We start from the raw sequence: 16,530 nt of genomic DNA on the forward strand, positions 1-16,530 counted from the left end.
ATGAAACCTTAGATCTTAGCACAAACAGCCCTGAGAACAATGCATTCAAATTACAGCTCAACTAGAAGTAAGTCTAATTGAGAAACTTGAAAGTACAAAATCAAACTGGAAAAGTTGTAAATTAAAAAAAAAGTTACCAACATTTGAGGCACTACCAGACTACAGTACTTTTTTAAGAGTTGGAAGGACTTTGTAAAAAGAACATACAAAGCTGTGTGTGCATATGCACATTCACATTGTGCTGTAATGTATTGTGGCCCCTATTTTATAGTCTAAACATCTTATTGCAGCATCTTTTACTAAAGATCACATGTTCTGGCTGCAGGAGAGTTTTGGTAATTGTCATAAAGCATTGGTACAGAATTTTGTACCATTAATGGAAACAGATTCAAGAGCTTATTAGCAACACTTTCAAGTGACTGACAGCCCTTGGAGGGGAACATAAGAGAAGTATCATAGTTGTGTTTATAATGCAAATGCAAAACGAAAGTAGCCATGATTGATCTGTTTCAGAGGGTATACAGCTTTGTAGTTAATAAGATAGAACAAAATTTTCACAGTAGAAAGAAAATATGTTCTAGAAAGAAATATCCTACCAGTTAATATTGCATAAAAATTGGTGAAATGCTTACAGACAAAAATGTTTTATCACTATATAATTTAACAACATGACAGTCTATTATTCTATGCATGGTAATTTGTGATATTTAACATTTTCTACAAAAAGTACAAGAAATCAACATTTAACATTTCTAATATCAGAAAAGAATGAAGTCATAATGTTCTATGTTAAAAAAATGTTTCCCTGCTTTCCTTTTAATATAATTTATAAAGCTTTACTAAATGAAATATTTTGTTCTAGAGAAACATGAATTGATTTATGTGAAAATAAACAGTCTGATATCTTTAAAATCTATACTTATATGTCAGGAGAGTATTTACACTTCATGATAGTACTTGAAATATTTATGCATAAATAGTTTTTGCCATTCAAGATATGAAGACAGGGATGCATTATTATATTTTATATGTGCTTACCTCACACTTAAAAATATACTTTTGTAAAGTTTCACAAGTTAGGAAAACAAAAACATGCAAATGCAGAATTAATACTAAACCAGAACACCAATATGGTTAACTGAGATTTTATGAAAGACTAGCAAGCAGCAGATTGATGACTTTCACAAACTCCTGCCAGAATTCCTTATAATGTCAATCAGTAGCAAGCAAGATATCTATTTCAAAGTACTAAAAATTTAGAGTAATATTTAGTGATTACTTAGATGGAATATTGAAAGGAATTTAGCCTAATTCCTAATTGTGCTTTAGAAAGATGAAAGGTAAAATGTTATACTAAAGATGATTGAAAACTCAATATTTCTTGTGCTTCAGAATTTCCTTCTTACATTTTTCTTGAAGTATCTGCTGCTTTTTAATGGGTTTGTCAAGGCTAATACAAAATATAAAAGTGTACAAATTAAGTAATTGAAACAGAGATCTTCTGTTCCTAATGTTATTTTCAGCTCTGATTAGACCTAATCTAATATATACAATACTGGAGCTGATTAAGTCAGTTCCAGCATTGTAAGCTTTCCTCTGGATCACAGACAAAACGATCAAGTCACGATGGGAGATACTTCATATCTGTATTAGAGAATGAAGGTATTACTGAAGTAGTGAATTTGTTCCAAGTTTCACTCCAGTGTGATTGTTACTGAGTGAAGGATTTTCACGAATTGCGTGACAATGCCTAGAATTTTAGAAATAAGATATACGTGACCTAAAATACAAAATAAAAATATAGCAGTTACCTTAAACACCTTTTGAAATAATTTATTGATGAATTCTTTCCTACCAGTTTTAATGCCTACCAGTAACTGAACTGTCATATGATCATCAGAAAAAAAATGTTTCATAAGTTAATCACAAATTAACTTTTCTTTCATAATTCACTTTCATTTCACTTTAGAAAAGATGTACAGAAATGTAACAAGTCTTCCAAATCAACTTAAAATAAGAATTTTCAGTTTTTGTCTGACAAATCTTTTAATATAAAAAATCTACATAAGGATAGGAATGACTACAATAAATACTAATATTTAACATAATTGATAAAAAGTACTGCATAGTATTTATAAAGCAGGTCACACCTTTAAATACACACACACACACACACACAGACTTGAGATTAAAAGCAAACAAAAACACAACTAGAAAAAAACTATTCTTATACTAATTGCAAAGCCTTAAAAATCTATGGCTTTAACTAACCCTCTATGCTCTGTCTTTACAGCCTGCCTTTCCAACTGTCACCTAAAAGTTCAATGACTCTCTGTCAACTACAAGCGGTACTAAAACAACTATATATAAGATTATATTAAATCTGCCAATAACTTGGCAAGTAACTATGATTGAGGTAATAGAGGTGGCTGCATATGGCTACTAAGATAACTGACACTTTTTGATAGCTTTTTTTTTTTATGGATTTGTCCTTGCCAGGTTGAAACTGAAAATGCCAATCAATAATTTTCTTATTCTATGATTTAAGCTTGAAATTGATGCAGAACAATTCAACTTAAATGTGGTACTTCACTACCATTAGATGCTACATTGTTTGATTTAAAACCCTGGTTTATTTATCATTTAATTAAAATTTACGGATGAGTTGCTCAAACAAATCACATCTGCTGAAGCTATCTTGTCTGTTGCTTGGACTCACAGAAAACAATAGGAATGTTATGAGAAAGACACCTACAAAATTAAAAAATGAATCATACATTTTGATTTTTAAAAAAAAATTACCAATTGCCTGCAAATGAATTCAGCACAAGTCCAAAACAATTAAAGAAAGAAATGAGGTTGCTTATGAAGGCCATGGCTTTGGTGACAACTCGGAACCAAACTTTAGATCTGTAGTTGATCCAGACCTAAACAGTGTGCTCACACCTGATGTTCCCATTTATTTACAGGGCTTTATGGCCACAGCATATTCCTCACTCATTGCACACATGACAGATACCTAAAAGAGGAAAGTGTGGTCAAAAGTTATTCAGAAGGCAGTATTATATGTACATATCTTGATTTTACCATATACTAAATATTTGCAGACATTTATACATACTGAACGTGGAGATATTCTAAGAGCAGTTAATCTACTTTTTTTTAAATATTTTTCTAAAGTAGAATCTCAAATTATGGCTTATAAGACAACTTCTAAGATCAAAACAAAACAAAACAAAGAACTATAAATATTTCATGCTTATTAAAAATTATACTTCTGGAAGTTTATCAAAGAGAGTAAATCTCCTTCGTTCTTTAGTGCTCCCATATCAAAGTTTGTCTTTAAGAACAGTTTAGAGGATGATCTTGAAAACAAATTTGGATTTGACAGTGTCGATGTAGGAAAAAGTGGATATTATGCTTTTTTTGGTAATGGGTCTCTAAAAGAAATCAGAAAAAAAAAAAACTGCCTGAAGAGGTTATTTTTAACATTTCAACAGTATTAAAAGCTTACTAGTTTAGGCCACAGTTTTTATAAGATTACCTAAAAATACAATCTTTCCAGAGGTCTTTACCTGTACATCTTCACCTGCATTGTATTTTCCTTCTATTTCTTTGCCTAGTTCACCTTCTGGCAGCTTAAGATCCTCACGAACTTCACCAGTTTCTGTCAGCAGGGAAAGGTAACCATCCTGGATGCATATTAGCTATTAAAAGCAATTATACCATTTGCAATGATTAGATTATATCCACTCCCTTGTCATGTTTGCATAGTAATATGCAATCCACATTAATTTGTTTAAGAATAAATACACTAATATATTCTTGGTGCTTAAAAATGCTAGACATACAGAGGTATAAAAAATATATATGTTAGAGTAGAAATATAAGTCCACCTTCCCTGAATTCTCCCATTGCTCAAATCTGTTTTATTATATAGGTTAGGTTTCTTTATAGTACATCTTGAGAGATTTATATTTATATACAAAATACAAATATAATTTTTTAAAAGCATAAATAAGGTATGTATTTCTCAGCAAATTTGTAGATAATGTGAGAAATCTCTCCAACTGGAAAATATGTGCCTACCTGAGTCTGTTTAACTATTTCTTCTTTAAAAAAAAAAAAAAAATTACATCATTTTTCATTTTGTGCATTTTTTCATCTCGGTTGTAATCCCTGTGGATTTCCCACAACTAATTCACCCATGTGCTATCACCATAGTCCTGTGTGCTCTTCCCACCTCAATTTTGATCCTATTCCCCTCCCCACCCCTGTAAAATATCTCTGGCTTATAGCTGTTCGTTGTTTTTCATTTTTACTTTATTACAATTGTTTTTCCCTCCCTGAACCCATTATTAACCTGCTATGAGTGAAATCATCCAATATTTTTCTTTTTCTTTCTGGGTTTTTTTCACTATGACCTGTTCCAGCTCTATCCATGTTGCTGCAAAAGGCATACATTTTATCTTTTCTGATTGCTGAGCAATATTCCATGGTGTATCTGTACCACAACTTCTTGATCTAGTCATCTATTTTGGGGTATTTGGATTGATTCCACATCTTCTGTATTAGAAATAGAGCAGCAATAAACATGGGGGTGCAAGTGTCCTTTTGAATTAATGTTGTTGTGTCCTTTAGGTAGGTGGCATTGCTGGGTAATAGGAAGCTCCATTTTTAGCAGTCTGAGAAACCTCCACACAGCATTCCATAGTGGTTGTACCAGTTTTCATTCCCACCAGCAATGTAGAAGAGTTCCTTTTTCTCCACATCCTCATCAACATTTATTGTTGCTAGCTGTTTTAATATGTGCCATTCTCACTGGTGTGAGGTGGTATCTCATTGTGGTTTTGATTTGCATCTCCCTTATTACAAGTAATGCTGAACATTTTCTCATATGCCTGTTGACCATCAGCATTTCCACTTTGAAGAAGTGCCTTTTTAGCACTTCTGCCCATTTTCTGATGGTGTTGTTCACTTTATTTTTGTTGAGTTTTCATCAATCTTTGTATATCTTTGTGATGTCCTTTGTCATTAGTATTGTGCGCAAAAATTTTCTTCTGATTTATTTCTCTTAACTGCATAAGCTAAGTGATCTAGTCATTTCCTCATTAACATATTTTCAGTTTTTTATTGTTACAAACAATACATCTTATAATTTGATTGTGAAGAGTTATATTGAAAAAATTAACTGCAGCTCATTGTTGGCAACACTACATATTTTTAAAAATACAAACATCAGCTTGCTGATGGCATTAACAACATAAACTCAGTTATCAACCAACCCTGCAAAAGGGCAGTTTGCTATCGTTTAAGTATAAAGAAATAGCTAGGCGACACTCATTTATTCTGAAAACATGTATGTTATTAAAATGCTCAGAATTCTAAAAGTTTTTTTATAAAAAGTGCCATCCAGTATAGCAGATGCTAACATGAACATACATATAAGGAACCAAAGATATAGTCCTTTACCCCTTGCATGGTGGCGATCTATTACAGGGATACCAGAGAGGTACAGTTCTCAGGGCTCTAGTCTCTGGCACTACCACATCTGACGGTGGCTTTTCAAAGAAACCACTCACCATGGGAGATTTTAATTTCTGCATATGTCTAAAACCTTAGCAATGAAAAAATCTCTATAAAGACAAATAGTTTTGCTTAATTTTTTAGTTGTTCAAACTTTTGTGAAGTGGTTGGTAGAGGAATGGGGATTAAGGAACCTGACGTAGAAAAGTAATTTTTTAACAATTAACCATAGGCTTACAAACCAGATCTTTTTGATTTTTGCTTTCTTAGCAATTCCTATAAGTGGAATTTGTCTATATCAAGAGTTAAAGATTCCCAGTGCCATTAGTGACTGAAACATAAAAGTGGAATACTACTTGTGTTTTGGTATTTCTATAATGGTAATATTTACTTTTTATGAGTTCGGAATTCATAAACTAATCTAAGAAGAAACAGAAACCATTTCAAATTAAAAATGTAAAAATATAAGACAGCTAGTAAACAACAAATTTATAAAATTAAACATCTTATTAAAATAAATTACCATATAACAAAAAAATTTTAAAAATTAAACCAAGTTACAGAAAAAGATAATTAACAAAAACAAATTCTTTGATCTTATTTGTTAAAAAATGTACAGATATACAGGAAGTTGCAAAAATAATGCAGTGAAATTCCATTATCTTTTACCTAGATGCACCAACTGTTAACATTTAACTGCATGGGTTTCTCTGTGTATATATGTTAAAAAGAAAGATAAACACACATACACATTCTTATTTTTCCTGGACCATTTGAGAGTAAGATTCAAACATACCTTTCACAATAAATATTAACAAATAATAAACACTTAAATAAACAATAAGCACATACTCAAATAACCACAATTCATATTTTAAAACCAGAAAATTCAATATTGCTTAACTATTATTCAATAAATGGGCCATATTTGCTAGCTGCCCTAGTGTTATCTATGAAAGTAACTTTCTCCCAACTCTAGGATCATACCTTGTGTTTATTTGCTTGCTATGTCAGTTTCATATCTTTTCATTTGAAACAGTTCACCCTTTGTTTTTCATAAAAAAACACATTTTTGAAGAATACAACTTTTACTAGAAAATGTCCCTTCCTTTGGATATGTCTATATCCTTGTGATTCAGGTAATCATTTTGGGAAGAAGTACTACCTAAATAATAAATTGTCAGATACCACACCAAGGCAGATTGTTTCACTCAAAGGCACCCTTTTCAATTATCAATATTTAAGAAAAAAGCTAATAGCATCACTGTTGTGTTTCAAAGGTATTTTTGTGCATTTTTTTCCATCTTCTCTCAAAACCCTCTGACTTTACAGAATTGGAAGGAAAGAAATGTCAACTCTAAATTTCTAACTGATCTTTCACCTTTAAGCAAATCTACTCACTTGATCATTTTGTGACAATGCTTTTTCCCTTCAGTAGAGAGGGTAACCCAGGGGAGAGGGTAGGGTCAGAAAACTTGTCATGGGGTGGGAGGCTTGCACTGGTGTACCAAGCTGCCAACTGATTTCTTAAATCATATATTACTGCCCCTCCCACCCCAATATGATAGCTATTATTTCCTACTGAAAGAGTCTAATATGGTGCTGTTCTACCATAGGTGCTATTTTTCTCATAGTGTTCCAGGTCCAGATCAGAAAGTACACAAGATGAATCTGAAGCAAGCTGTTACAATAGAACCTATGGTGCTATCAAAAACCTAGGCCCCTAATAGATACTCTGAAGAGGGTGTCCCTGGCCAAAGATAGAACAATTTAAGAATCACTGAGGATAATGATTAAATTAACCAAATACAAATATGTTTTACTTCTTGACTTCATAGTGAAAACAAATTTTGCTGGTCATCTTCAATGGCTATTAGGGAACCAACTCATTTTGAAAGCTAGTTGAAAGGTAATTAAAGGGAAAGAATCAAACATTTATATTGCCTGTTCTATTGTGTATTATACCGCTGGACCAAAAGAAAAGAAAAGAAAAACAGATGAAGGGATTTTTTTTTCCTTAGAGAAGTTTCTGGCTTAAAAAAGAATGAAGGAATGTGATTACTTTCTAAAAATCCCTTAATAAATTTGTAGATTGAGGTACTTTCTAAAAATCCCTTAATAAATTTGTAGATTGAGGTAATTATCACATATCTATTAATATTACAAAAAGAGAAACAATCAGATTCACGTACCTGAAAACTACACAGAATATCACCTATTGAACTCTAGTTAATGAAAGAAAAGGGGAAAAAAATCTAAACTAAATCTGATCAAATGTCTGTATGTGTCAATATTCAGGAAACATGGGGAGAGGAAAACAAAATATAGACTGCGAAAGGCTATAGAACCAATGCTCTCCTTCCTTTATCACAAAACTGCAGAGAGCGAAATAGTTATAGATACACCACCAGTGACCTGTTAGAGCAGAGAGCCTACAGGTTTAAGGTCAAGCAGTTCAATATGTGGAAAACACTTTTCTTTAGGTCCTGATTTAAGCAACTGTAAGACAAAAACAATAACCATCACATCTAAACAAGTGAAAAGAGAGGAAAATACTAAAACCTTATCTCTGGATTTACAGAATGCTTCATTCCTGTCAGTATCTCACATAACATCATTTTTAACTAAATCTCATCTGAGAAAAAAGAAGGCAACAGTACAGCTGGCCTATGTGAACTGACCACTGAAGACATCTTCACCTATGGGCCTAGGGTGCCATTTTATAGGTTATATTTCAATAATACATGGTGCTATTTTTTCCACAGCAGGGATACACAGGTTTAGGAAAGAAAGGTGCTCTTCTCACAATCACCCTTAATGATAGAAGTTCCCCTAACTACCCAAAATGTAGACGGTTACTATTTGATTAAGATGGTTCCTATTTGATTCAATGTATTATACTGCAAATGTTATTATGTTAATTTATATGGAAAAAATTTTGAGCATTCTCAGATCCAGGAAATGATCTGCCCAATCATACCAAATAGGAGCATTTTAGTTTTGAATAACAGGAGAAACCTGTGCTGTGACAAAATATATTGTTCTGCAATACTCCAGTGTTCTATTCTAGAGGCTTCCTCTTCCCAAAGAAAGCTTCTACCAGGAGATGCAGAACTTCCACAAACAGGCAGTTATCATAAAAAGACTCAGCTCAAGGTATTCATAGCATCATTATTTTCTTTGTTGTTCATTTTGTTACAGTACCAAAATTCAACTCACAAATTGCAGTACTGAGAAAGGTATATTGAAGAAAATACTGAGATTTAATAGTCATAGTTTTGGAAATTTACCCACAACCAAAAGATTCTTCAATGTGGAATTAGGTTTCCTTCTGAAAAATGGTCTTTAAATGATAGAATTTTAATGGAATGAAGGCATTTAACTTGTGTGGTACACAGGGACACAATTTTTAAAGGAAATATTATTTAAAAGAGTGCTAAATCTGAACAAGTTTCTGTATTTAAGTTTGGGGAGTCCCAAAGGTGTTTGGATGTATTTGTATTGGACAACCATAACGACTTTTGGGAGAAGTAGTGAAAATCAGCAGTTCTAATCTAATTTATATGTTGGAATGGTAGTCAAAAGACAATTTTTAAAAGTTTTTTGTTCAGGAGACACTTTTTCTTTCAATCTGAACTTACTAACATACATAAAGTAAAAATTGTAAATATTAATGTTCTTTCCTAAACAAAGATTTATTTTTTAATTATTTACTATAATGAAGAGTTAAACATTTCACTTTAGCTGATGGCAAAACTGACACTATTCAACTATTCAGCATATCCAAAGGACTACATGTAATCTTCTGAAAAAGTAAGAATTTAGGTAGGCACTCAGATGTGAGTGAAGAACCCCATCCCATAATAAATACAACTGGGAAGGCTCAAAAAACTGTTTTTTCTTCCCCCTTAATAGTCAAACCTAAGTATTCTATGGTGACTTGAGAACAAAGGAATGTGATCTTCAAGTTAATTCTAAGCATTAACTAATTAATCTTCACAATGACACCCCCCCCTCCCCCCAGTATACTGTTCTTATCCCTAAAGGAAGGAGAGAGGTTAAGTAACTTGACAGAGGTCACACAGTCAATAAATGTCTAACTAAGGATTTGGATCCAGACTGTAAACTCGAGTCATTCTCTTGTCACTTTGAAGGATAACTATATACCAAAAGCTAGGGCCAGGGTGAAGCAAGTGAGGAATCCATTGGGTACAAAACTTAAGAAGGCAACCAATAAATTCTCAGGGAGATATTTTAATTCAATATTTTAAAAAGTTAGAACAGTATGCAAATTTTATGATGAACAAAATATCAAAAATTTAAGTAAAGACAGGATCAGAATTTCTGATCTGATTTCTTCCTATTGCCTTGGATCCCTGTGTGACTTGACCTTGCTATTGGTCTTGTCTATTTAACATTTAGTCAGCTCATTCCCTTCACCTTAGTTCAGACTGTACTATATTGTAAAATAAAACACAAACCAAATTTTTCCTTTATGTTAAATCCTGAGTTTCAATCAACAACTGACTAATTTGGTCATAATTATAATTGTGTAAACTACTGAAACCAGTTTTTCTGAAACATTCAAAGGCAAAACACACTACTGAGTGAATATTAATGAACGTAATGAATTTTTTAATATTCAAAGCAGTCACATTTTAATGCTGAAAAGCAGAATCAATTTTTGGCAAATAGAAATTCTATACTTTTAGTCTGCTGTACTATCCATACCACACTGAGTAATCTTGTATACATTTAAGAGGTATTTATTGAGCACCCTAATTTATTGGCATAATTAGGAAAAAGAGGGAACAGAAAAGAATTAGTTTTTGGTTCATATCTTTTGAAAAGGTAGTTATGGGGCACATTTCCAATTTAATCACTACATGATCCATCCTTGGTAGACAGGAAGACAGGCTCAGAGAAGTTCTGTAATTATTCAAGGTCATTCAGCTAGAAAGCAGCAGAAGTAGATACAAGTCTAGGAAAGCTTGACTAAAAAAAACACCTGCTATTTTTTATTGTTATTCTAAAGCAATTCAAATTTCTATAAAGATTACAAAGCATCCTAGGAAACCATTCTGAAAACTGAAGGTGAAATTATAAAAGTTTACTAGATTAAAACTAACAATAGGGTTATATGTGGACAAAGTAAATCATTGAAAAACTACAGTTGATAGTAACATTTTTAAAAAATTATGCAGTAAAACAAGTATAGAAAAACAGATTAAACTGGATAAAACAAATCTGTCACATTTTTATTTTTACTGTGTAAAATAAACACAAAAAAGTTCCATATATGATATGCTTAATTTAGAAAATGAAGACTTTCAAGAACGGCTTTAGTTATGATTAACATGAGTTCTCATATCCTATGAGGCCAGTGGTTATCAGCAATACTGAAAACAACAGAATGATATTATTAAACATGACCAATTCTAATATGCAACTTGAACTAAAACTTGAAATTTACAAAATAAAACTTGCAATTTAACAAAAGGTCACAGCATGGTCAATGAATATATAAAATAATTACATAGTTTTTTATCTTCTTCACCATATTCAGTAAACATGTAGGTTTTCCTTTATGACTTCAACTTATTTCTCTACTAAAGAATACCAATTTATGGCCTATATTCAATACACAAACTTGGTGGGTAGAGACCAAGAATTCCACTAATGTCTTGAAAGTCTTAGATCTGATAAGCGAAAAGTAAAATATATGGGAGGGATCATCTAAATTTGAATTAGTTTACAGCAAGATTAGTAATTTTACTAAATATTAGACATTCGGTCACAATATGTATTATGAAATACTTGGTCTGAGAGACAACAAAAATTTAACTTTTAAAATGCAAGAATGCTAAAAACAATCTATCAATAATCCTAAATAATGTACAAGTGTGAAAAATTACTTTTCTCCAATGACTAAGATAAATGGTACCTAATTAACTGGTTAGAAAAACTTATGACACTACTTGGTTTTGTTAGATTATAAATGACAGTAAGTAGGAGTTGCAATTTTTAAATAACAGTAACATTCTAAGAGAAATTTTTACTTACTTGATAATCATTCCTTTTAATATTTGGAACATCCATGTTGTGAGTAGAAGGACAAATATCTTCATATTTTTTGCCCGTGAAAATATCAATTCCAACAAGGTGAACCTAATAGAGGAGAACAGGAAACCTGTCTAATCTTTGCCAAGTATATCACTCATTACATACACAATACCAACACTGATCATGACAGACTCTCCTTCCAAGGTCGTCTAATTTTATTCTTTAAAAAATGTAGTGATCACAAAATTGGGAAGCAGTGAACAACTAAACTCTATCATGTCAGTATTCAATTACGAGTGCATAAGAAAAATGAAATTAGGTTCCTTAGAACAGGCTTTCTCACTGCAAACTGAGTAGATCAGTTTGATGTCAAATTCAGCAAAGTTTCAATTCCCAGTTAGTGAAACTGGGCCCAAGAAAAACCTTAAGAGATCCTAAGGAATATTTAATCGCACAGTAATTGCGGGAAGAAAAAAACTACCCATTCATTACAAAACTCTATGAACAGAAAGCTCATGCTCTGTAATGGAATGTAAAAGATAAAATCCGAAGGCAAAGATAGGATAGAAAGGACACATACCTTGGCATGCCCGTGCTTTCCAGTTTTGGAAGTTGACATCTCCACTATTTTGCATGGTCGTCCTTTGAGCACCACGAAGCCGTTTTTGCGCAGGGCCGAGCACTGCATAGGATACGTGCTGGAAGCCCCAGCATCCCCAGTAGTGAAATCAATTTCATCTGCCATGGTGGGCTGGGAGATGGTAGCTTTTCCGTGGGAACTATGAAAAAAGTTTGTGATTTTTGTTTTGTTGACAACGGGTATGCACTTAGGGAAACGTCTCGTTTCAGACCCGTTACGTGCCAAGCATCATGGATCGATTATTTTGGCATTTATTAAGCACCCACCTAGGGCTAGTTCGGCACTTTCTTACTCTGGCCTCTACAAACTTTTCCATCCATTGGTGGTGGTGATGGTGGTGGGGGCGGAGGGTGGGAGGGGAACGAAGGAGGGGAAGCAGAGCGCAAAGGAACTCGCTGGGGGTAAAGGGATACCCGACCAGGGCGCTCACCCGCACCGCGAGCGGCGGGTCCCGGCGCCCATCCTCTCACCGCAAGAAAGCCTCCACCTTCCCGCGCCGCGCCGCGCCTCTCGGCCTTTCAGGGCTGCCCAGATCCTCTCTGTTGGGGGGCCCTGCCAGGCCGCAGGTTCCCGCGGAGGCTGGGGAATCACGGACGCTGGCCAGCTACCTGGCCTTCGGGCAGGGTGCGCGCACTCCGCTCCCCCGCCCCAGATGTCGTCGGCCCGGCTTCACAGGCGCCCCGGGTCCTGTCCGCATCCCGCGCCCGGCCTGGCCCCGCACGGGCCTGAGTCCTAGCGGGTCCCGCTCTCGCCTCCGTTACCCATCCATCCTTTCTCCGTCCCTCGGACTGGAGTCCTGCAGCCTTCCCCGCCCTGCTTCGCTCGGGTCCAGTCCCACAAGCTTTACCCCACGTCTTCACCTTTCAGAGGGGGAGAACTGCCTCTCGCCTGCGAACCAGCGCGGGTCCTCTACTGCTGCGGCGGCGGCAGCGGTGGCGGCCGCGGCGTTTCTAAGAGATGGGGCGGGGCCGCCACACTTTCCACACCCCGGTCTCCCCGCCCTTTCCCGCCCCCACCCCGGCCCTACTTCCGGGATAGGTCCCGGAGCGTCACAGGCACCGCCCTCTCAGGCTACCATTGGCTACAAGGTTCCCGAGGCCCCGCCCAGTCACGTGAAGAGCGCCCTGGCAACCCCACGTGCTGCGGATTAGGGAACTTCCGGCATGAAGAGCACTTTCTGGAGTACGGTTGCTGAAGGTAAAGTTGCTGGCAAGGAAATTTGCACCCCAAAACTTTTACCTTGGTTGTGTTCAAGTGCCAGTGCACGTCACAGGGAAGCAAGACATGCCCTCGGTGGCCCCTTTCCTTAGGTGCCTGTAGGTTGTCACGTGACTGTTGGTTAGACTTCGTGACAAGTGTTCTTTGGGCTGTGGGGGGAACTTTGAATTTGAATTTCTGACCAGCTTGCAGACCTTTTTAGGGGTCAAACCTGACTTGTTTCTTGTACTGCAACTCAATGGCAGTCATTTACTGACTCCACACTGAGGTTGTTGTGGTGGGGTGGTGGAGGGCGGAGGGACCCCAGCCACCACATGGTGAGAGTGGCAGCAACTGCCAGTGTATGCTTTGTAGGAGGGAGGAACAGCTAACTCAAAAGCAGCAGTGAAATGGCGTAGTCCACTCTTCAGGCCCCCAGCCTATTGTGGGGGGAAGGATGTCTAATTCTTACTGAATCTCCTGATCAGAAAAGTGTCCTGCCAAACTCAGCCCTTCTTTCTTCATGGCATTGGCATTCATTTGAGTTTTGAAGTCTTTCAGTACCTCATTAGAGCAATGGGTTTGTCTTCAACATAGGTCTGTAGCCAATAGAGACTTTAATAGGATTAAGGATTCTTAAGGGATTCACTCACCATTTCATAGTTCTATTTCACAGCCCACTACTTTCTTCTACTTTGGAGATGTGAGCTAGCAGAGCACTTCCCCTTCTCCACCCCAATTTATGTGATCCTGTGATTTTTGGATTGCGGTCTCATGAAAAGTCCTATTTCTCACATGTTGTTCTACAACCGTCATGATAATCAAGTGAACTGCTCCAAACTGAGCTTAGCATCTGATTAATTTACGAAGATTAGAACCCTTGCCCATGAATCCACTCTGCTGTCTGATGTTATTAGAATGATTGATAATATTTAAAGAATGTTTATGTGAGAAGGTAATGATTTACCTATTTATGTGCATTATTTGATTTATTTTTTAAACCGTGAGTATTGTTATAATTTATCCTTTTAGTTGTACAAGTTTTGAGAAACATAAGCAGTTATGTAACTGCTATCAAGATACAGAATATATTCCTTATTCCAGAAGTTTCCTCTCTTCACATCCAACTTCTGGGTACCATTAAACACCGCTCTTTGTTTACATTTTTATTTTTGGAAAAAGGCAGAGATATGTTAAATGATTTACCCCAAATCATACAATTAGCATGTTAGAGAACCAATATTGAACTCTCCACAGTCTGACTTCACAGTCACTGCTTTATCTACCTTTATAGACTGTATTTGCATAAATTTGGAATCAGGTGATAGAGCTTCATGCATATAAAACATAAAGTGATTTTAGTCAATTGACTTCTATATGATCTTGTCTTATGAATGTTTCCATTGAAAGACATCTTACTTAATATATACTAGCTCATTAACATTTAAGTCACACCCAACAGCATTGTAATTCATGCCCAAAGGAAGCTTACCTAACACGTGTTTTTTCTCTGTAAGACGTTTCACATCCTTATGGTCTTTAGAAATATGAGCTAGCACTTCAGCATTACTGGGAGTCAGTTTAAGCAGCTAATTCACCAACAAAAGTCTCAAAAATGTAAAAATGTGTCACTTGATGACAGTTTAACAGCTGAAACAAGGAGGCAGAGCATTATTTTATTTGACCTCAGCTAGGAAAACTTGTATTGGATGAGACTCAAATCTTTCACTATTCTCTGCATGTCCACAAGTGACTGTGAAAGCACCATAAATACTGATTTTATAATTATTTTTGGTGAGTAGGTAAATTCATAAATGAAATTTGTGAGTAATAAGGATTGATTATTTTTATTTTACCATCCTTGAAATCAGTAATTACCACATTGATCAAGATAGCCCTTGTTCATTAAATGATTACAGCCTAGTACAGGAGGTAATATAATAATTTAAAAGATATAATAAATGTTTCTAAAGACACAATACAGGTGCTGCAAAAGGGGCCCCTCATGTAGTATAGGTACTGTGCAATTGAAATATGCCATCACATAATTTTGAGTTGTCTTGTTGCCACATAAAAGCAAAACAAGAATAAAGTTAATATCAATAAAATATTTTTCTAACCCAGTATATCCAAGATATTTTACATGTGATATAGGCATTATTAATAAGATTTTACTTTTTTATACTGAGCCTTCAAAATATGTTTCACATGTAGTGTACACCTCAAAATCTTTATATTTACCCAGATATTTGTAATTTCAGGTGCTCTTCCTTTTTTCCACTATATTTGTTTCCAGTTGGAATTTCCTTAATCTCTACAATTCGATTTGTAAATCTCATTATTCAATTTACAATTATTTAATTTTCAACAATACACTTTTTACAAACAATTTTAAGGGAGTTTTTAATTAATACTCAGTCCCAGTCACAAATCTAGATAAACTCTCTTAAATATGGATTGAATTTAAAAGTTTAAGTATAATAATAATCTAATAAACTAATAAAAACCCTCCCAAGTATTAGTATATATCTTGTTAATCCAATAAATTTAATTTATAAGTATGGTGACCATTAAGTCCTTCTAAATGTTACAATATAACTTAAAAGGTCAAGATAAAAAACTAAAACGCATTTATTATTTTGGATCAAAAAAATTGTGACTTGGGGAACACTGGTTAAGGTAGAATTGGTAAATTGTGACCTCAAGGAAGAATAAAGTTGGGGAATTTATGGGAGGTAAAAATGAAGATAAGGTAAATGTTTTAAAAATTGAACTGCTTAGTGCCACTATGTTTAAACATTCTTGGCTTTACATGATTCTCTAGAAAAGATAAAAGAGGAACTGATTCTATATTTTAGCTAAATTGTATCAGTTGATTCCAACAATAATTTACTTGATATCTTCTTAACAGAATTGCTTAGGACGAATTCAAAACTTGTTGGTTCAGCTCAAAGATTTCTGAGCAATTTACAATGACAAGTATTATAGTGTCTCAGTAGTGGCTAACATGCCCCATTTAATAAATTACTTTCTAGATGTCAATCTTTTACTATGTGTTGCAATTTTCTGATTTAGTTAATATGTCTCTGAATCCAGTACCATTC

The 16,530-nt window shown here is 34.9% G+C and overlaps 1 protein-coding gene and 1 long non-coding RNA gene across 2 annotated transcripts in view; both read right to left on the reverse strand.

Moving 5' to 3' along the window:
- The window catches only part of LOC105854580, a 6,049-nt gene extending 5,293 nt beyond the window's left edge, over positions 1–756 (reverse strand). The window contains exon 1 of the long non-coding RNA XR_001146208.1: positions 8–756. This is a non-coding gene — a long non-coding RNA (uncharacterized LOC105854580). The remainder of the gene's footprint in view (positions 1–7) is intronic.
- Positions 757–2,469: 1,713 nt separating this feature from the next.
- EIF5A2 (eukaryotic translation initiation factor 5A2) lies at positions 2,470–13,178 on the reverse strand. Its single transcript, XM_004674960.2, has 5 exons — positions 13,090–13,178; positions 12,170–12,368; positions 11,590–11,694; positions 3,576–3,707; positions 2,470–3,019 (listed from the first exon to the last, which is right to left on the reverse strand). Exons 2-5 carry the CDS (start codon positions 12,332–12,334, stop codon positions 2,960–2,962), a joined length of 462 nt encoding a protein of 153 aa, XP_004675017.1. The 5' UTR covers positions 12,335–12,368; positions 13,090–13,178; the 3' UTR covers positions 2,470–2,959.
- Positions 13,179–16,530: the final 3,352 nt, after the last annotated feature.

The sequence above is a fragment of the Condylura cristata genome, unplaced genomic scaffold (genome assembly GCF_000260355.1).
Source record: "Condylura cristata isolate star-nosed mole 26May11 unplaced genomic scaffold, ConCri1.0 scaffold00003, whole genome shotgun sequence".
NCBI lineage: Eukaryota > Metazoa > Chordata > Mammalia > Eulipotyphla > Talpidae > Condylura > Condylura cristata.

Coding starts and splice junctions, on each gene's coding strand:
- EIF5A2 (XM_004674960.2), bottom strand. CDS start 12,334: ATGGCAGATGAAATTGATTTCACTACTGGGGATGCTGGGGCTTCCAGC. Junction 3,708..11,589: donor TTAAAAGGAATGATTATCAA/GTAAGTAAAAAT, acceptor TGCTTTTAATAG/CTAATATGCATCCAGGATGG. Junction 3,020..3,575: donor ATGCAGGTGAAGATGTACAG/GTAAAGACCTCT, acceptor TTCCTCTTTTAG/GTATCTGTCATGTGTGCAAT.